Genomic DNA, 22317 nt, shown 5'->3' with positions numbered 1-22317 from the left:
CAAAGAGAGAGAAACTAGATTATTTACCATCAACATAGAGTTTTGCAGATGTTTCTGTATCTCCAGCAACAAACTTGTAGTCTGCACTGTCACCAAAGTGAACATTGCGTATGGTGAGAGAGTGGGTGAGTTGCTTGCTTCGGGTCTGACACCTGTCTGTGGACCGAATTTCTACACCGTTCTTAAACCATTTATAGGAGATATCCTCATAATTGACAGTAACCTCAAAGGTGATAGTGTCTTTCTCCTGAGCATTGAGATCTTTAAGCATGGAGGTGATCAAAATGGCTGTGGGAAAAGAACAAGAAATTCAAAAGGTTTGTGGTTATTGGATGTTGGATGTTATCATTGTAAATCGTTACAGAGCCTTGAGGAAAAAGTCAAACTTACGGCTAACTGTCAGTGTTGCAGAGACTTTGTCATTTCCGCAGGTGAAGGTGTACTCTGCTGAGTCTTGTCTGCTGGTGTTCATGATCTTGAGCTGGTGGAGCTTCCCCTGCACCACAATCCTGAACTTCTCACTCATCTCGATCTCCACACCATTCTTCAGCCATGTGGATGGGACGTTGAAGTGTGATACCTCACACTCAAAGGTTGCCACGTGGGTCTCAGGGATTTCAATGTTCTTCATTGGCTTTGTGACACAGAGGGCTAGTTGAGGAAAAAAATAGAATGAGTCACATTTAAACAATTTTGAATAATTAGTTGAAATTATTATAATGATATTTTGATGACTTACATTCAACATGTAGGTAAGCACTGCATTGCAGATGTCCAACTACAGCAGTGTATTCCCCAGCCTTGCTGGTGTCAACATTTTGGATGATAAGTTTATGTGCTTTCCTCTCTGCGAGTATCTGGCAGGTGTTACTTGGCTTCAGTTCAATGTTGTTGAACATCCATTTCACTGGGATGTTGTCATGCGATAGGCTCAATTCAAAGGAAGCAGCAGCATCCAACAGACAGGTGACGTCTTTCGGCTTCTTCACAAATTTGATTGCTAGAAAATAAGGGGCAATTGTCATTTTAGAATATGCATAAAAAGATTTAAAATGTACTACCAGAAAAATAAATCCATAAATTAAAATAAATCAAACAAATGAACCACTCACTCTCAACATTCAGTCTGGCATTAGCTGAGAGTTTTCCCAACTTGAAAGCATAGACTGATTCATCTTGTGTGTTGCAGTTCTTGATCTTTATGGTGTGCACCATGCCGTCCATGGTGATTTCATACTTGTCACTTGGAACAAGCTCAATGCCGTTCTTGGTCCACTGAGAGCCCCTGACATTCTCATGGGTGAGCTCCAGGCTGAACACAGCCTCCTGAGTCTCAGTGACAGTTTGGTTTTTAAGAGTCTTCTTCACTTTCACAGCTGTTGCAAGACAAAATAAGAATGAATTGCAAAGAAATGATTCATTTAATTTAATAAGTACATTTAATATACAAAACATCTAATTATTACTACATGATTTTAAAAGAAGACGTTTTTTTAAAAGATTGATATTCACCTTCAACTTTCAGATTTGCAGTTGTCTTGGAGTTGGCCACCTGGTAGGTGTATTCACCAACGTCTTTCGTACTGGTGATGACAATAATAAGGCGCCTCACAGCACCGTTGTTCTCACTGCGGATATTATCACTGAAGTCAACAGCCTGGCCATCCTTCAGCCATTTCCCTTTGGCACTGGCATTGGCGACTTCACACTCAAACTCAGCACCTTGGGATTCAGCCACAGTCTGGTCTTGAAGGGGTCTGTTGATGGCACCACCTAGGGCAATTGAAGCAGAATAAATAGTTTGTTATCTTTTAATTTATGAGACAATGTTGCAAGAAAGAACTAAAACTTGCTGGACATTATTGCAAAATTAAACTAAGGGAAGCCCTCACCAAGAGTATTTTGTATCTCTCTAACACCACTCAATAGCTTAAAATGTAAACAGAAATGCCACATGCATATGGAAATGTATTGACAGAGATATGTACAAAACCAATTACAACCCTGTATCCACTGATTTGCTGTTTTTGGCTTTCTGTAGTAGTTCTTGGAATGTAACGCCTTTAGTTACAGCTTCACTAGTGCACAGACAGCCGTTGTAATTCCACCAAAAAAGTCTGACATACCTGATACAGTCAGTTTTGCACTGGATGTCTTCTCCCCAGCAGCAAACATGTATTGCCCCTCCTCATCCTTCATAGTATTGACGACTGTAAGGCTGTAGAGTTTGCCTTTGGACACTATCTTGTATTTGGGACCAGCCTTGAGTGGATGGTTCCTCAGGGTCCAAAGGGCATCAATACCAGCGTGAGACAACTCCACCTCGAAAGTCACATTTTGGGTTTCTGTGCAAACACGGTCCTCCATATGCTTCACAATGGAAATTTCTGGAAAAAATAAACAAGTAACAGTTTTTATACATGGTGTACATACATATTTATGGATAATTATTAATTTTTGTATTAGCTAAAAAAATGTTTTTTACTTCACCACATTACTTACTTTCAATGGTCACTTTACAGCTTGTGTCAACTCTGCCAGCAACCATCTTGTATTGGCCTTCGTCAGAGGCAAAGGACCTGTTGAGCACCAGACGTTGTTTGGTTCCCTTTGCCACTATCTGGATTCTGTCACTGGCCTTCACCTGCTCGTCATTGTGGTACCATTTCACTGAGCTGAGGTCAGATGCAGAGATCTTAGCCTCTAGCACAGCCTTGGTGCCCTCAACGGATGTAATGTCCTTGAGTGGTGCCAAGATACCAATAGCTGTGAGAGATTGAGAGAAAGGGAATCAGTACTCTGACAGCACTTCAGTCCTTGAACCTATTTTGGTGCGATGTCATCTGCTTAAAATGATCTTACTTTGAACAGTGAGCTTTCCAGTACTGGAAATGTCATGAGCAGGAACAACAAAGGTATACGTTCCTGCATCATCTCTGTTGACATTTTCAACAAGCAGCTTATGAACCAATTTGTCGATGACAATGTGAACTCTGTCTGAGGCTGCGATGGGTTGTCCATTTCTCATCCATGTCCCCTCGACATTCTCCTGTGAGAAGCGTACCTCCAGCTGAGCAATATCACCCTCACAGACAGTCAGGTCAGAGAGGCCTTGCATGAGTGTAATAGGACGCACTAGGATGGCAGAATGAGACAAAAATAACATAATTAATAAATTAGTGATGACTTACATAGATCACATCGTCAGTTCTATCTCTTAATGGAGGTAAGACTCACATTTCATCTTCAGGGAAGCACTTGTGCTCAAAGTTCCAACTTTAAAAGTGTATTTTCCTTGATCCTCTTTCTTCACATCTTTAACAGATAAAGTGTGTCGTCCGCGACGAGAGAAGACAACGTATTTCAAACTGGGAGTGATCTCCTTGTTTCCAAAGTACCAGGTTCCCTCAGCATCTTCACGGGACAATTCACACTCAAATTCTCCAGCATATGTTTCAGGAACTTCAACGCTCTCCAGTTTCTTCACAATGTCAAGTGGGGCACCTGCAACATGACAAGTAAATTGTGTTTAATTGAATCATTAGTATAAAAAAACATTGTATATTAAAGTTACTATTATTAAAGTAAGATAGGTTTGAAGGGACCAAATGTATGAACAATTCTGAAGACTAACCTTCCACGTGGAGTCTTGCAGAACTTCTTATATGGTCATCCTCAATAACAACGCAAGAATACTCATCGTCATCCTTCATGTTAATTATCAGAACAGACAAGAAATGTACTTTTCTGTCAGAGTGCATCCTATATTTGTCACCAGTGAAAATCTCAGCATTGTTCTTCATCCATTTGACTTTAACAAAAGGCTCATTTGTTTCACACTCAAATGTAACCATGGTGTCCTTCTCTTTGGCTTCGACATCTTCCATCTCTTCAGTGAAATAAATAACTTGCTTGGCTAAAGGAAAGAGAAGATAAAAGGGAATTTATATTTTAGTCTGTGATTCAATGATAATAATGTAAACTTGAAAGAATTCCAGCTGCAAAATAGCTATTTCAATATAATTACTATACCTTGCACCAACAAAAATGCATGGTTAGAGGTCTCTCCAGCGATGTTGATAGCTTTGACCATGATGCTAGCAGAGTCTTCTGCAGACACATCTCTGATCACCAGCTCACAGACTTGGTCTTCAGGCCAGTACCAGTAAACTCTGTCAGATTTCTCCAGCTGCACACCATTTTTGAACCACTGGCATTCTGGCTCTGGCTTTCCAACAACTCTACAACGGAAGTGAACTTCGTCTGCAATAGCAACGGTTTGGCTCTGGATGCGTTCTATGATCTTGGGAGCCTCCATGCTTGGAGAGAGAATCACTCTCTCTGGTTTATAGCTGGGTATGGTGACTTTGCCTTGTTCTTCTTCCTTCTTCCTCTCAGATTCAGGAATGTCCTTTATATGGTGAAGAAGCTCGTCTTTCCTCTTCTTAAGCATACCCTCATAAGACTCATCCTTCTTGCGATTCTTGAGCTCAACAGCAGTGATAGCCTCATAGTAACCCTCCTCTGTCCTGCGTTTGAATTTGCCTCTCAGCTCATCAGTCTCCTCTGTCGATATGTCATGGACAACTCTGTCAACTTTTCTCAGTTTTACTACCTCTTTCTCCTGGCCCACATCTGTGGGCTTGTCAACCTTCATGACTGCAAAAGGCACTCTACCGTGCTCTGCTTGGGGTTCCATTGTGGGTTTCACCTCAGGGACTCGTCTCAGGACGGTTCTGAAGTCCTCCCTCTGTTTGATCTCCAGCTTCACAGTGTGCTCGACAACACCTTCAGGATTCTCGGCTACAATTCTGACGTCCCCAGAGTCGTAGGACTTGCTGTCAGTAATCTCGAGGTAGTAAATACCATCATACTGAAGCCTGAACCTTTTGCTCTTGCGGATAAGCTGTCCGTTAAGGTACCAGTTGACTTTGGGAGCTGGATACCCAGTCACTCTGCAGCGGAATTTAGCGTTCTGTCCCTCCAAGACTTGTGCTGGGTCTGGAAGCAAGACAATTTCTGGTTTTGTTTTCTCTGAGTAGTCATCTCCGGTCACGCCACTGGGGCCGCCCTCATGGGCATGGCGCTCCATCTCGTCCAATCTTTGTCCCCTCCTGCCATCTGGTAGCTGGGTGTCCTCAACAAGGCCTTTATCGTCTTTCACAATCAGTGTGGCAGAGGTCTGATCAACACCAAATTTGTTGGTGGCCCTGCAGGTGATGACGCCACTGTCTCTTGCGTATGCACCCTCGTAGTCAAGGCTGCTATAGCCGAATTCACTGACCATGCGCAACCTGTTAGCTGCTTCTAAGGGTTTGCCGTCATGTAGCCACTCCACCACCATGTTGGGGTCACCAATAGGGGTCAGTCTGCATTCAAAGTGCACAGGTCCGAAGCGCTTCAGTCTGACTGATGTCAGCTTCTTCTTGAAATGGGGCTTCTGCTGTTTTTCTTTGTCAAAGAGGTCACCCTCCTCCCACTGATCCTGACCATAGCGAAGGTGCAGTGGCTCCAACTCCGGAGCAGCAATGTCCTTGGCCTTGTAGGTTCCCTTTGTAATAACGAGTCTCCGCTCAGGCTCAGGTTCACTGAACTCAACCTCAACATTGACCCTGCAGCGTGTGGTGTCTCGTCCGGCTTTGTTAATGGCTGTAGCAGTGTACCAGGCACTGTCTAATCCAGCAGCTGAGGGAATTTTGAACTGTGCTTCTCCTTTGATGCCTTCAATCCTATAGTGACAGAACACAAAAAAGGTTTAAGAACAATTGTAAAACAGTGAAAGCAAATAACACAATGATGTGATCCACATTTGGGTTAATAAAAGTGTTAACACTTACTTGATTTGAGGATATTTATGGGATGAAATGATATCACTGTTTTTCAGCCATACAATATCAGGGAGGGGGTTTCCAATGGCTTTGACAGCCAGCTCAACCAAAGTGCCCTCTTTGACACTGATGTTCTTCAACTTCTCAATAAACTGGGGTCTGACCAAGTTTTCCTTAGCTGTGAATTTTTATGGAAACACATACACATAATTAAGTTTAAATATAAATTACTACCATTTCTGAATATAAATCATAAACCTTTCTGTATGTAATATTTTGTATACATATTAACACATTCATATAATATAATAATATGCCTACCATCAACTGTGAGAGTCATAGAAACTGTAGTTTTTCCAGCTCTGTTCTGGGCCACCACTGTCCATTCACCAGAGTCACTGGGCATGGCTGGAACCACAATCAAAGACTGTGTTCCATCTTCCTTGATGACTATCTTGTGGGTATAATCATTAACCACCTGTTGACCTGTAACGAAAATTAATTTAATATACAGTAGACTGCCAAGTCCTCAATCTCTTTCAGGACATCCAACATTATATGTGGTAAAGCAAAAGACTATACAAGAAGTAATACACAAACTAATGTACCGCTAAAACTTACCACTGTGGAACCAGAATGTGTCTGGCATGGGTCTGCCAACAACTTTCAGGTCAAATCTTGCTGTCTGTCCCTCTGAGCACTTGAAGGAGGATGGCTTCAAGACAAACACTGGCTTGTATAGCCTCTCAAGCTGACTTGTATCAGTGTCGTCAAGCCTACGGGATGGGGAACGTCCAGGAGAACGTGCAGGAGAACGTCCAGGAGAAAAGCTTTGGGAACGTCCAGGGGAGAAGCTGGGTGTACGTCCCGGAGAGAAGCTGGTGGAACGAGGAGATGTGGACCTGGAAGTAAAAGAAAAAGCTCAAACAGTGTAACCCTGATGAAAGCATACATCATTTAAGGGCTGAGTGGTTGGTCGAATTATATTTTCAATGACGAAAAAAATAAGAAATAAAGCTAAATGATTACTTTGCCACATTCCATTTCACAAGGATGCTCTCGTTTTATCTTGTGTTGTAAATCCAGTGCATCCCTTTCCTTTAAAGTGGTCATTAACATCCCAAACTCACTCTCAGCCAGGTTGTGGCATGCTTAGATTAGTTTGAGCCAAGATGACAGAAAGAGAGCCTTTGGTCAACAAGAAAGGTAAACCAATTTAGCTATAAACCCAGCTATGAGGATATCCTTTACCAACCCCACAAACACGAGTGCCATATTGTTTTTATACAACAGTTTTACTACCGACTAATTCAGTTTGAAGACACTAAATTGTGTTGTCCTTTGTTTATTTTTAATTCATTCTTTGTATTAATTTATTATTCATTTTCTGCCCCAGAAAATAGTTCCAACCTCCATTTGTTACCATTCAACAAATAAGTTCACTGCTGGCAGGTTGAGTCAGAGAGGCTATTGTCTGCACATAAAGTTGTACACTAACCTGTCTTCGCATTACATGTTAATTTGTATATTCCCTATTTTCCCTACCCCATTGGCTTCCTTTCCTCAATCGAAAATTGTAAAGTGTAACATTAGGAAATTGTTGATCTCTCAATTCCAAATGAAAGGAATGTTGACGTTGTACAATTCAGTGGCAAAGGACACTAACTAGGTCTAACTCAATCCTTTCTGGTTGAAGTATATGCAAATGCAGAGCGATTACTAGCGATGAAGAGTCTGAGTAAGGTTGTTATATCTGTTTTATTACACGGCTCTTCTTAATACTGTAGAATGCTCCATTCACTTGAATGGGGCTTCCTGACGTTCTGCGGTCAATCATTTTCCGATAACTGACCGCTGCTATGCAATAATGACCGCTGTCAAGGAAAGTGGCCTTTTTGCCTCCGATTCACGTCTTTCGTAGTACTCCGCAAGTAGTCCGGTAACTTATCAATGGAGTTCCAGCAGACGGTGGAGCAGCTGTGTTCTAAAGAATGTTCAACGTCTTTGGCAAACTATTTCTTTGCTTTTTAACACTACGAAGGGTAACAAATAAATTGTAAAAAGACACACAGTTAAGTTCTTTTTTTCGTTTTTGCAAGTAGCCGTGTAATAAGCGGGATAATGTATAGAACACCGGTCATTATCGGGAAAATAAGCCCCTTCAGGGTGAAGCAACACCCCTCCACTTCGCGTTCTATACATTATGCCTTACATATCTTTCCTGTTTAAAACTAAACACAACGATGATAATGATTATGATAGATAGAATGATGGATAATAAACTATTACATAAACTGGTACAAAGAAACTGGAAACATACCTAATTCTTTGCATGGCCTCTGATTGGGGATGATAGGCCTGAGCCCCCTGAGGAGCAGAAGGCTCCATGTACAGCTTTGCGGAGCAAATAGAAGTGCCCTTCATATTGCAAGCATAAGCGGTGTAGACACCCTCATCTTCTGGCAGCACCACTGGCAGGCGCAGACTGGCTCTTCCATCCTGAAGAAACTCCATCTGATAACGGCCTCCGTGCCTGATGCGGTTTCCATCTTTGAACCAAGCAATCTATCGAAATATTGAAAATAGATGACTGAGTTTGCCTAACAGAACAGCTCAATGAGTCTAAACAGTAATGTGGTGATGACTCAACACCTGTTCATGTTTTCATCATGTCTTAGACATTACCTTGGGCAGTGGGGTGCCGGCCATTTTGCAGTGGAATGTGACCCCCATGCCTTCCATGATTCTGTAGTTTTTGACTGGTGTGTCAAAGCTTGGCTGTTGTGCTTCATGTTCGGCCACATTTATGACCATCTCTTCCCCATCTTCAATAACCAGGTGTTGGTAGGTAATCTTCAGAATGCGAATCTCAATCTCTTGGATTATTCTCTGCTCAAAAGCAGATATTTGGAATTCCTTTCAAAAAATAAAAAAGTAACAAAGTTACATTCACATAATATAGTGACATGACCATTTTTAACATGACATTTTATTATATTATGACCTCTGTACCTGTCCAGAAATATATGTTGTCTTCTTCTGCATGAGAAATTGCTGCTCTTTCTCATAATCACTCACTATCACAGGGGGCAGATCCCCTGCTCTGGGTTCCTGCACCATGGTCACTTCTGTCTTGTAAGTCACTTCATGTTGCTTCATGTAGGCGTCATATTCCTCTGTTGATTACATGAAAATGATGAAATGAAGACGATCCCAGATAATATCAGATTGATATGCAACAAAATAATGTCTTTTCCCAATGTTATCAAATAAGCTTAACTTCTGTTGTACTGTTCTCCACACATTCTGAGTGTAGTAGACACCAGAGTTGTGAGATTTTCTTTCAACTTCACAATTAACAGACAAACCGATATGTACTGTATATCAACCAGTATAGAGGCTAATGAGACTGACCCTCTTCAAGGAGGTTAGTAGAGGCAGATGATTCTCCCATCTGATTCCTTGCCACAATGGTGTACTCTCCTGCATCATCAGCAAAGGTCATGGAGATCTCCAGCTTGCAGGCGCCAGTCTCCTTATTGTAGGCTACTCTGTATCTGAAATGTTGAATATTTAATATTATAAGATTTGAATATTATAAGAAGGAGTCATCATCATAATACAATTAAATTATTTAATGTATTGAAAATATAAGTATAATTTCTGTCTAATTATAATGATTATTTAGCTTGATTTAAAACTGTATTTAATTTAAATAACAAGTACCTGTATCCAGTTGTGAGAGGCACACCCCCCTTTTTCCAGTAAATGTGAGGCATGGGTGTTCCTCCAACCTGGCACTCAAAGAAAACGCTTCCCCCCTCGACCAGCTTCTGTACACAGGGCTTCTTCACGAAGAAAGGTGCAACACCATCACCAGCCTCCACGGTCTCTGAGACTACGCTCAGTTCAGACATAGTCTCCTCCTTGGCCTCACTTATGACACTAGAAATAAATAAACACAGTTTAATGCCCTGTGTACAATAGACATTCCAGCGCCCATGTCCACAACTGTTTATTTGTTTATGAATAAACCCTTCAACAAGTGGGACTCACAGTTTCTGTTCTGCAGAAATAACTTCTCCAGAGACCATGGTCACTTCCTCTCTGGTTTCAATCTCTTCGGATACTAGAAGAGAACACATTGTCAGATTCATCCTCTCAGTATCCTCAAACTCAGATGTCATAAAGGAAACATTTACAGACACATATAAAATAATTTATATAAATGTTTTACTTTTGACAAGCAGGTAGCAAGATGTGCTGATGGTTCCAGCATGGCTAGTAGCAGTGCAAGTGAAGCGACCGCTGTCCTCTGCAAAGGCCTCGCGGATCACCAGACGGGCATATCCGCTCTCATATGTAATTTGGAAATCAATGGTGCTCTCAATTTTGTAGTCCTCCCTGAACCACATGATGGTTGGGGCCGGGGTTCCAGAAATTTGGCATTCCAAAGTCACAGATTCTCCCTCTGTGACAGTCACATTTTTCAAAGCCTGGAAATGAGGGTTATCAATTGAAAAAAAAATGAGTTGTAGAATAGAAGTACATTTTCTATCAGCTATTATAAGTCGGACTTTGTTATAACAACAGTACTCACAGCAACAAGTGTTGGTGGCACAGCTGCCTCTTGTGCAGCTGGGACAGCTGCCATCTCCATAACCTATGTGAAACACATTTGTTTTGGGAATTACAAATGGGAAAAAAAACATGACACCATGCTTTCCACTAGTCTTCTATGAGCATTATGCAAAATGGAATGAATCAACAGGGATTCAGTGGAGGAAGAGGAGGAGTCCTCAGGATAGGGCATGTGAGGAGGAGGAAGGGTTTGGACAACGAGGTGCAGCACGGGGCACCTCGGAACAATGTTAGCACAATTTAAAGGCCAAACACCAAGCAACAAACCTGGGCCTCCCATTCGTCATAAGCTTGCTCCATGCCACCTGTGTAGGATTCGCCTATCTCCGTTTGCAACTGTGTGTCGTACTGCGCCTGATAACGCTCATCTCTAAATGGAGGAAGGGTCGGCTCAGGGGTCACTCTCATCTCCGCGACCCTGTGGGTCGGGGCCTTGACAGGCTGGATGACCTTTTGACCGCCGTGGGTGGCGGATAACTCTTTCTGGAGAGTGGCAATAGCGGAGCCAGCTCTTGAAACCTAACCGATCCAAGGAAAAATGGCATCATTACAGGTGATTTTTCTTGAATTTTGCTTTGGTTAGCCACACGGAGAGTGTCCAGGGTGATGATTTTAGGTTTTTAGGTTTGTGAGAGGGAATGGGACAACTGAAGGATCAGTGTGTGTTAGCTTGTTAAAATGCCTGTAAACTTTTAAAGACAAAACTACAAAGGATAGGATGTTCTTTGGGATGAAATGGGTCCATTGTCTCAAAGGAGGATTAACTGACATATCTTAGAAGGGTCAAGGTGCACGGTACTGCACTTTTAATGGCATCCATGTTATGAGGAGTTAGACAGTAATGATGGCGCTAATTGAAACGGATAGGTACATATCAGGCAAGCAGGAACATTCTAGGTTATCATAATAATATAATCACATTTAGATTTTATATGATGAGAAATAATTCAATATTTGATACATTCCTGCTATATCTATTAATTAAAAATAACCTCTGACAATTTCCACCAAGCGCCTGCTGTGATTTTTATCTTATGGTATTTACTGCTATATGGTTCCCTGCTTGCCTGAATTTGCACATGCTTACCTCATAGCTATGATCAGGTTTAGGCACAGTAACTTTTGAAACTGTAAAATGCGGTATTGGGGAAGGAGCCAGGCCAATGTCCACCTGGGCACTAGTTTCGGTGCTTCTTTGGATCTATGGTAACCAGCAGAGTGAGAATTGAGCCAAAACATTCAACAGAAAATGTCTTGTGATTTCAACTGTGGGTTTCTAAGGTTTCTAAATATTTTTCCTGTAAAGCATGTTCTAACCTGGGACACATGAACAGTCTTTTCAGTGAAAGTGGCTTGAGCAGCAGAGGGCATTAGTGTGGCCTCTGTCTTAACTCTGACTTGTTGCTCAGCAGCGAGCATGGCCTGCTGTTTTAAATCGAACTCTACGGTTTCCTCTTCGGCTGCGGCCATCTCTGCATGCACAGGCTTGCGCACACGTGCGTGGTCAACGGCAGCAAGCACGGTTGCCACGGCGTCAGCCTTTTTCCCATCCTCACCCTAAAGACAACAAGCAGTCAGTGGAACCTGGAGCATAGATAGTGTTCAATCTATGGCATATGTTACGTCTGCAAACAAAAGCACTGAACATTTCAAATAATGTCCACACACAAAAAAAAAACAATGGAAAAGAGATAAGGTTTTAGTAAGCTCAATGAAGCTAATGGCATATGCATGCACAACTTCATTAGGTTGGTTTTATACATGCACATATTACCGTACTCTGTGAAAGTGAAAAGGAATTGTGTAAAAATGAAAACAAAGGTGACATCGGAAATACAGGTAGCATTTGTACGCTCCACTTAGACTGTCCACTTTTTTCTCTCACTATTTTGTCTCCGTGCTAGTTTCCTCATATCAGCTCAAATGCTACCCTGTAACATTTCAAGTGCGTCTGTGAAACAAAGTGAGGGTGATCAAAGACCAGTCAAAAGAACGGTGTCATCAGCTACCTGCTCCTGGGCTGTGTTACAACCAGACACAGGAGAAGTGTCCAGTTCACTGTGCTCTACCAGAGAGCTAACCGATAGTGCTTCACTAGCCTGGTCAACATCTGCCACCATTGTTGTAGTTTTCTCAATCTCTTGTGTGATCTACACATGTCAGTGGCCAAGGAGGAGATAAGAACATGATCAGTTTTCAGAATACTATATCTCTTGCTGATGTTGTTTAACATGCTGTATTCTGTATGCCATGGTGCCAATTCAGTTGGCTAACTTATATATTAACATAAATTCCTCTATACTTCTGCTGGCGTTCTACCTCTATAGTCGAAGGAAATTCCAGTGTGGTGCTTTCAATGTATGGTGCACCAATACTGATGTCAAGGGACACTGTGGTATCAGAAAGGTCCTCGGATTCCCCCTGTCCTATCTATACAAATGTGAGAAATGAATAAGCTTTTAGTCATATAGACAGAAAGAAGATTACTGGAACAAGGTTAAATAAATGGCTAATGGAGGAGTGGATGGATGGGTATAATGAGGAAAGAGAGTTCGGAGAGTTCAGTTCATCAGAAAACTGAAGGGCTGTCCATACTGCCAACAGTAACTATAACGACCACTGTAACTATAACAGTATAAGCAACCGCACTGACCAGTGTGATGCCTTTAATATGATGCCTTATAAATTCGATGGATTCTGATTGGCTGTCAGTGTTTTTATGGTTCAATCTCTAAAAGTGATATTGAACGATATTGTCTCTCTTGTCATTATTGTTATAGTGTATGGTGTGGATGTTGCCACTGTTAGAGCAATATTTAACACCATAGCATTTACAGTTATTGTTATAGCAATTGTTGACCTTGTGGAAGGGCCTTGAGAGTTCATCAAAACACAGATGTTCAGAGGAGCAGGGTTGGATACGGAAAAAATGGAAGTGAAGGGATGGTCTGGAATTGAACTGTGCTGATTTACTCCACTGAGTTGTACCTGCTCTGCTGCAGATGTAACTTGTGCAGAGGTGACACTGTACTCATGAGTAGACAGCTTGACAGAGTCACTTTGGGGCCCTCGACTACGAGCAAGGTCCACTGCGGCTACCACCGTAGCGACAGCGACTGTTTTGTCATCCGGCATTTGCTGTTCCTATTGCACGTGCAAGTAATATTCAGGCAGCAAGTAAAAAAAAAAATGTTTATGTACTGCAAGTGCTTTTCACCTATGGTAAAAAAGCAGCACTGACACTACATAATAAGCACATTGCATGTTAGATAAAGAAAATGTCAAAACTGGCAGACAAATGCATTGTAAAATTCAAACAGAGCTTCAAAAAGTCATTCAAATAGCCTAAGGCTCCTAAAAAATTCACAACTACATTCAGCTACATCACGCCTCTGCCAGGTCCTCTCATGCATATTAAGGGTTCATCCATAAAGATTAATCTCCCAATTTGCAGTTTGCTCACCTCTTTTACTGCCATCCCACTCACTGACTGCTGCATGGCAGCAGAGCTCTCCCATGAGCCGTGCTGGGTGACCGAGGTCTGAATGTGCGTGGCTGCGGAGGTTTGCATGTGCATGGCTGCAGAGGTCTGAATGTGCGTGGCTGCGGAGGTTTGCATGTGCATGGCTCCGGAGGTTTGCATGTGCATGGATCCCGAGGTCACGGCCGTGTAGCTGGACTCAGACGAGAAGCCAGCCTGTTTCCATGGTGGCAGCACCTCTGTGGTCTGGGTCACCTGTTTGCGAATCATGAGTGGGGACTTGACTGGTCGGATGGGGGACACAGACAGTCTGGAGGCTGGGGACACAGCCCTGTGTAAAGAAACAGGCATGTGTGAATTGAAGAGTGAATGGAATAACTCCATGGGAGTTATAGGACTAACTGAATTACTGCAAAATATACATAACGCAAGTGCCATGTCAAGAACATGCACGTACACACAAGTATATGCATACAAAATTACAAACAATAATGTAACTGTACACAACCCAATGACATACAAAATAAAATCTACACCATAAGGCTCTTCAGTTCCAAATGAATAATTCAGTGAATGAATATGACTAATGGAATTCCTACAAATGATGTACTGTAGAGCAAATTGTCCATGCCAGTTATAAATATATAAATAAACGTAGCACAAGCAGTGATAACTTCTGTTTTAAAGTTCACATCAAAGCCTCTGTTTGTGTAACTCCCTCAGGGGTCCTACCTGACGGGGCCTGGTGCTGGTCCCTTTACAGGCCTCACAGGGGAGGGGGACTGGTGACGAGTGCTGGACACTTTCGATATTGCTGATGGCGGGGACCTTGAAGTTGGCTTTGGGGGCACACGTGGGGGTGTCTTGTGTGCCAGGTGCTCAGTGACAACACCTCCCGCAATCATCATGGATGAACTGGATGACTCGAAACGAGCCTCCATTCTCTGCAAACCGAAACACAAGTGAGTGCAGACCATGCTTGTTTTAACCTGTTTATTCACTGAGAAAGCATATGATGTCAAGGAATCTTGTCTTATCATGGAAAATCATGCATTACCTTCTCAACTCTTGTCTGACGTGACTGTGAAATCTGAGAGGAGGATATAACGGTTTTTGTCTTCTTGGCTGGCACTGCTTCCTCCTCACCTGTGGACCAAAGCAAACAGGAAATATAGACTTCGGTATAGACCAATACTACAGTGCCCTCAATACAGTTCAAGGAGTCCTACGTAGCCTCTGTCCACTAGAGTGCAGTATTACGCAAAATGGGTCCCCAGAGGTTAATATTAAGCAATTGTGTGTTTGTTCAGTTTGCGTGAAATTGTAGGTTTTAATTAGCAAGCTAGCAAGACCTTAATAAGAGTCGAAGCTTACATAGCAATTTCAAAGAAAGGAAGCAATTACCGACTGGCCTCTTGTTTTTTTAAATAATTGAAAATAAGAAATGCAGCTATCAAACACTGTCAAATTATAATTGTATCAGGTAGGAAACCACATCATTAAGTTCAGAAGCCCTCAAGAGACGCCATAGTTTGCATTGGTGCTAAAACGTGAATGAAAACGAAACTTAGTTTATTTGCACTCGCAAGTTTCACCGTGGGCCTTAAAATAAACGTTCTTGATTGTAGGGAAGTTTTATTTTATATGAGTTACACGGCATACCCTGAACGAGTAGTTCAGCAGTCGAGGTGGCACGGCCACTGCTGTTGGAGGCACTGACAGAGTAGTTTCCAGAATCCTCTGGAAAGGCTTCAGCAATCATCAAACTGTAAAGGTCTTCCTCTTGTACGATCTTAAAGTCAGTGGAGCTCTGAATCTCAGCTCCCTCCCTGAAGAACTTCACCACAGGTGTAGGGATTCCTGTAACACGAACATCCAGTCTCACTTGGCTTCCTTGTCTTACGGTCATACTTTGTAGTCTCTGAGTAAAGTTGGGCGGCGCAGTTTCCGCTGAAAAATAAAATAAAGGACATGTTACACGCATGAACTACACCTGCATCGATCATCCATGAAACTAACCGTATGCCTACGGGGCGGGAATGATAATATAAAAACAATAATTTTCAAAAGATTGAGCAGAGAGAATAGCCTACATACTGTGCTGTATTTGTCCAGTGAACAGAATGTTTCTTACATTATTTGAGAGCACTACTAATATTAAACAAGGTACATTTATGGCAGATGACTAGGCCTAACAGCTGCATTCCAAATAGCGGATCAGATTATCACCAGCATTTCTGGACATTCTGCCAGGGTTCTAAATTGACTGCTGCACATTTTAAAGGGGCTCTATTTCTAAACTCTAAGCCTGTGCTAAAATATGCACTACCTAAGCACGCTAAACAGGATATTATATAGCTCATATGTTTATTTTGTGCATTTATCTAAAGGCATAATGCGGCCATAAAGTATAATGTGGAAAATGGTGCCTGTTATTAGGATTGTCAGGAGTTAAGCCTTTGAATAAAAGTAAGGGACGCAGCACTACAAAGACAAAAAATCTTTTTAACAAAAATGAATTGGAATATACAGTTTGGTGGGCAATTTTCTGTGCACTGCAATTCAGCGTTTGGTTTAAAGTAGCCTAACCTTCTAATAGTAATAAGCAACACATGGTGTATAGAATAAGCAGATAACATGTGCCATTTAAACTAAACATAAATTATAACTTCTCATCAAAAATACGTTCTGCCCTTTGCTAATGGATACACTAATTTCCATTATTTATCATTTATCATTGGACTTTCTAGGATGTGCGAAACTGCGACACCTACACTTCATTCTATTGCAGGAGTGTTTGCTGTTCTACAGGTATTAGATATATTCAGACATATTTTAATAAACCAATGCTGGTATGTCATGATCCACCTGGATATATGTACTTTTCTATTGCACCAACCAATTCGATTATATTATCAGTGCATAGCCTATAAGTGCTGCTACCATAATTGAAAATCCTCCTTACATTTATTTAGGCCGAAATAAAAAAGTATAACATACTAAATCAATGTTGGTCCTTAGTATTCATTTATTTATTGATATAATAATTAAGAGATCATTACTTTTTTGTGTTTTTGTTTATAATTCTCTTAATACAAAAACAGGTGAAATAACAAAATGAGATTTCTTACATTTCTTGTCATCTGTAATAACTTTGCCATGAATATGAGAGCAAAATTACATCTAAATAATTAAGCACTGAGAAAATGAGACCAATGGAATAGATGTCTGAAAAACAAGTACAAACAGGCCACAACTACCTAGTAATGACCATCATCCTAATTTAAATTGGTAGAAATACAGTTATTTCAGGTTTTTTTTTTCCATCTGTGAATGGAATCAATTATACTGTAAAAAGTGTCCTTCACCAAAGCATTCTTTACTCCCATCAGATCATTGGTTGTGGCTGAGCTTTTATGTGCATACGCCACATACACAAAAATAGAATTGATTTAACTTGATTCATGTCAGCCCGAATGGTCTTAGTATTTTGTAATTAGCTATTGAAATGAATATTTTGACTTTTAGCAGGGATATCAGGCACACATTCACTTTCCCACTGATAAGATCTGGCACATATCCTGTCCTTGTTATGCTGATTGCTAAATCTTTCATTAGTATCAGCCCTGCTGCCAACTCTAATCAGACATGCTGTGCTCTGGCGTTTGTGTTTGGGGCTGGGGGGCAGCAGCAGGCATTTACATTTGACAACTGCTTCTTTACCTCAGGGCCTCAGTTCATTAAATTCCTATTCTGTACCCAGTGTTTAAGCCACTCCTAATTGTGTGCCATTGTGGATCTACAGGAATAGAACAGTTCTCCCTGGCACAAAAAAGTTCACCTGTAACAAGAAGTTCAGCGGTGCTAGTGGCTTGTCCAGCTCCATTGGTGGCTCTAACAGAAAATCTTCCACTGTGTGCGGCTGTCACGGCAGAGATCATCAGAACAGCGCGGCCATCGCTGAACGAGATCTGAACGCCGGGCAGAGCAGCAGCGGAAAGAACCTGGCCATCACGAAACCAGCTCACCTCAGGAACTGGATTTCCTGTGAGCAACATTCATTTTAGTTCTGACAGCAATGGTGATGATTAAAGGCAATTACAGATAATGCTGTAAACAACATCAAATGCAGTCATGTAGGATTTCAAGATAGTAAAGGTAAAAATTATATTTTCTATTATTTTGTCGCACTGGAATGTAACATTTTTTTGTTTCATTCATTTCTATCCATGACACATTATGGTAAGCTATGGTTCTTTTAACATGACATGTTCACTTTTTAACGACAGCTTTTTAAATAAAAAGAGCATGGAATGTGGAGAGGCCCTTACCACTAACTTGAGCTTCGAACGTTGCGGCACTACCCTCTAGTGCCACAACGCTCTGAAGCGGCTGTGTAAACGTTGGCGCCTGTGTTGACATGTTGGTAGGCACCCTGGTGGAGAACACATATCAGAACCCCAGTTACCAAACTGGCTGCCAAGACACACGTTAACAACACACACAAACACACTCACACATACAATTATTGATCATCGCCAGAGATAGAAAATGTTACAAAAGTCTGTTATTTTTAGCCCTTATGTCACCCCTCTGCTGTGGCCTGACACTTGAGCGAGTAATGGCTCCGTGGGGTCTGGGTGCTAGGCCAAACACTTACACCGAGCATCTATTGACAGCTAACAGACATGACAGTAACAACTGGAAGGCAGAGTTTGATATTTATCCATTTGACACCTAATTAACAATTCTCCCCTCTGTGGAAAGACACCAAAATTCACAGGCTGTGAAAAAGTAATAATAGCTTCATGGTTTCTTAGTAAGTAATATGAACATGAAACAGAGTTAGGATAAAAGATTAAGCATGGAATGTTCTGGTAAAAGCCCTTAACTTTACAAACTGTACGGCCTATTGATATGAATAGCAATCTTTAGAGTATGGTGTATCATTATATTACTTGGAGTATGGCTGGTGTTTCATCCAAATGTATTGGTGGGTAACAAAGTTTTGGAGAATATGTCATCAAAATGTTTGCCAGGCCATATATTCATTTTAGTTTTACTTGCACCATAAGAGAAATGACAACACATTTCAAACTGGTGATGTCTCTCATGATTGAACTGTACAAACCAATTTCAAATGTATCAAATTTCAGTCCTATCTGGACTAATGCAAGAATAGGAAATATCTGTCATTGCAGTATGCCATAACTGAAAATATCAACGGCTTGCAGTAGTTGCTTTAAATAGCATTGCCTGGGACCAAGGCATTTTCTTTATGAGAGGTTCAAGTCGATGCACATGAATTATTCAAGTCTATTCCATTTAATAACATAAACTCAATCTTCACAAATGATTTGTTTAACTTCCTAACAGTTTCCAATCAGCTGTAAAAATATGAATCCAGTATTATATTCCAGGATTGCATTTGCTTTCCTTGATCTCAAAGTGATGACAACAGGTAAATAGAACAATAATCCACCAAAATCAGTTTCAATAAAACTCAAGCAAAACCTGACATATAAAGAATATATAAATATAAATATATAAACATATATATATATATATATATATAAGAACCAAGGACTAGACATGCAATGGTGACACCAAGGTTAATGTTCTAAAAACAGCCTGAAACGACCACAGCAATTTGTTTCAAATTACACACGCACACACACAATCTTCATTGCAAACGTCAACTTGGAGACATTCCGCAACTGTCTCAGACCAGACCAGTGAAAGACTACCATTAAGCCTCCTCTCAGGAGCATCTTAATGATCAGGAACAATTTATTGTTCAAAGCCAAACATAATGAATACAAAGGCATCCAAAGGGATTCAAGGCTAGGTTTCACAAAAGGCAGAGTCTAAAAATAATCTGTACCTAACTTGACTGACAGTCACCATGTGGCACATAGCTGGAGGTGCAACTGATAGCCCTACCGCTGATTCCCTTAAAAAGACATTGAGGCCCAGCTGGGACACCACTCTAATGCTATCAGGGTCTATTCTTGGCTTTTCTGAATCATTGCACCAAATAATAACCTTGAGGAAGGCGGAAAAATCTACCAATAGTGCAAAACAAAGATCCAAACAGAATCCCAAATCTTAAAGCTTCCCAAATCTCATCACTCTTGTGGCTCAGGCCGGTTTTCGTCAATTCACCTGGCTTGGTGTTAATTAATTACTTTCATACAAAGAATTAGAAGCTGGGAGATCTTCCTCTGGAAAAAAGGGTATGAAGTGTCGGAGAACAAAGCTTACTTACTTGTGTTCACAAGAGTGCCTAGAATTGAAGGGACAGAGCCCAAAGGTGTGAAATCTTCTAAAACAATCTCCTTATCCAGAAAGCGGTTCAGAAAATCCAATGTGAGAACGAGTTGGCCTCCCTAAAACACCCCCAAAAACAAAACTACACAGGGTCTTCACCGTGTAGTTTTGCTTTTCTCTGCAATCCCTACACCCGAGGCAAGGCTGGGAATGCTCCAACTGCTCAGAAGTGCTAACATGGTTGTTACACTTTATATACCCCCTGGGCAGGCAGCATCATCTGAGCATTGCCACACCCTATTGGTCACCCTCCCAAAAGGCATCATGGGATGTGGCAGCCATTTTATGCAACTTCACACCTGTTTCTCACTTAAGTAAACTTTCAGGGCGGTATATTTACAAATTGTGTAAGTGGTTTAGCTTAGGAAAAGGGTTTGTAAAAGATGTAATGTTTTCTAGTCTCTCAGGCACTCTTTTCACTCATTTGTCCTAAGGACTTAAGACCATTTGTGTCTAAGTGAACAAATGGTATGCTTGTTCCTGTCACTCAAATTGAGGATCTACCCCCCTCGAGAAGCAGACTTCTTCCATTCATTTTACCGTCCAAGAATCCACTGAGGTCATTCTTGGCTGGGACTCATCAAACCTTTCATGTTATCTAATCTAGCTCACTTTCTTTTGTTATTACCGTAGGAAAAGACACATTGTGAGCTGTACACAGTTGAACCTGTATTATAAATGTGTTATATGCTATACAAAACAATAAGCAGTCATTATCACTGGTTACTTTTAGGTCTTCAGTTGGTATTTAATTGTACAAACTACTACAGTTTAATTGTACTACAACTACAGAAATTTCAGTCAAGAAAGACAGCATCTCATTCAACAACATCATCAAATCAACAAATCAATCATCAACAAATCATAGCTGGTAGAAAGATTATATCCAGAAGAACACAGTGTTCAACCATATAACTGGACCATATAATAGTGGCGATATATTGTATATGGTGAAATACACTTGTGTCTTGTTTCTCCTTACTCCTGTTCTCTGCACTCTAATCTTTGTCCTTGATCTTCACAACTTTGCTCATTAGTTGAAGCGAAAGCTTGTCCTTCTTGATGTTGGTCTCTGAGACCTGGATTTGTGACACCTTGACTGAAATCTGCAATATAAACAAAATTGTGTTGGGTTTCTGAAGTAGGCCTGCTTAGCATCAGTTTGTCAAATTAATTCAGTATGTGTGAGATTACCTCTAACAACCACCTTTGCAGAGCACCAGTCCTCTCCAACATCACTTTTCAACACACAGACATATTCTCCAGAATCTATGGACATGACAGCCTTTTTCAACAGGACATGGTTATCACTTTGGTTCTCAGCCTGGATACAAAATAAAATCACATTTCAAACTGTCACTCCAACACAGATATACTTTAGGTGTATTTATATACAGTATATTTATCATATTTGACAGTGTCGGCTGAGTCCTATTGCTCTTTGTGAAAGTCATACCCTGCTTTCTCCATAAGCTACAACTTTGTTGTCTTTCAGCCAGATCACTTGAGGGACAGGTCTTCCTGAGATGACACACTCCAGGATCAGGTCGTCTCCCACTAATAAATCCTTGTCTTCCAGCCTTGAGAGGAAGTGTGGGATGTCTCCACTCACTGGGAATGGGAAACATTTCTAGATCATGTAAATAAAACAATCTGTAATGGATCTCTTAAAGTTAAATGTTTAAATCTGTCCTATTTCCACCTAGTAGACATATGATTACACATCATGCCCCAATACGTGGTGCAACTCTCTATGAGCTGTTTTGGCAGAATATTTAATTCCTAGTAATCTCTGAGTGAGAAAAAAAAGAATAAATAATGGTGTATAAGATGGAAACCTGTCTGCCACTCTATCCTCCTGAGGTGACGGGCAGAGGAATTTCACAGCAGGCCCCTGGGCCCTGAGGCGTGCCGGTGGGGAGCACTCAGAGGGTGTAATCTGAGCCGTGCCCAGGCACAGGTTTGTGATAACATTACTGAGACACTCCTGTCTGCCCAGAGTCTTCAAGTTGCATCTGCTTCCCCCTCCATCCCTAC

The 22317-nt window shown here is 41.2% G+C and overlaps 1 protein-coding gene across 9 annotated transcripts in view; it reads right to left on the bottom strand.

Moving 5' to 3' along the window:
• ttn.2 (titin, tandem duplicate 2) overlaps positions 1–20429 on the bottom strand; it is a 167591-nt gene extending 147162 nt beyond the window's left edge. For all 9 annotated transcript variants that reach the window (XM_080839079.1, XM_080839080.1, XM_080839082.1 and 6 more), the window contains exons 1-29: positions 20219–20429; positions 18282–18385; positions 17792–17995; positions 15613–15900; positions 15008–15096; positions 14683–14894; positions 13933–14281; positions 10429–10491; positions 10066–10324; positions 9885–9957; positions 9555–9773; positions 9243–9385; positions 8841–9004; positions 8514–8744; positions 8149–8393; positions 6450–6730; positions 6150–6314; positions 5838–6006; positions 4033–5729; positions 3635–3916; positions 3238–3504; positions 2863–3135; positions 2503–2766; positions 2127–2387; positions 1513–1773; positions 1113–1376; positions 740–1000; positions 391–651; positions 28–288 (exon numbers count right to left, since the gene is read on the bottom strand). In XM_080839079.1, the coding sequence (XP_080695205.1) occupies positions 28–288; positions 391–651; positions 740–1000; positions 1113–1376; positions 1513–1773; positions 2127–2387; positions 2503–2766; positions 2863–3135; positions 3238–3504; positions 3635–3916; positions 4033–5729; positions 5838–6006; positions 6150–6314; positions 6450–6730; positions 8149–8393; positions 8514–8744; positions 8841–9004; positions 9243–9385; positions 9555–9773; positions 9885–9957; positions 10066–10324; positions 10429–10491; positions 13933–14281; positions 14683–14894; positions 15008–15096; positions 15613–15900; positions 17792–17995; positions 18282–18372 (7597 nt within the window). In that variant the 5' untranslated portion in view covers positions 18373–18385; positions 20219–20429. The remainder of the gene's footprint in view (positions 1–27; positions 289–390; positions 652–739; positions 1001–1112; positions 1377–1512; positions 1774–2126; positions 2388–2502; positions 2767–2862; positions 3136–3237; positions 3505–3634; positions 3917–4032; positions 5730–5837; positions 6007–6149; positions 6315–6449; positions 6731–8148; positions 8394–8513; positions 8745–8840; positions 9005–9242; positions 9386–9554; positions 9774–9884; positions 9958–10065; positions 10325–10428; positions 10492–13932; positions 14282–14682; positions 14895–15007; positions 15097–15612; positions 15901–17791; positions 17996–18281; positions 18386–20218) is intronic.
• Between the last annotated feature and the right edge of the window lie 1888 nt (positions 20430–22317).

This window comes from Sprattus sprattus (genome assembly GCF_963457725.1).
Source record: "Sprattus sprattus genome assembly, chromosome: 5".
NCBI classification, from domain to species: domain Eukaryota; kingdom Metazoa; phylum Chordata; class Actinopteri; order Clupeiformes; family Clupeidae; genus Sprattus; species Sprattus sprattus.
The sequence above is the reverse complement of the archived record's forward strand: the minus strand, read 5'-3'. Positions and strand labels throughout refer to the sequence as shown.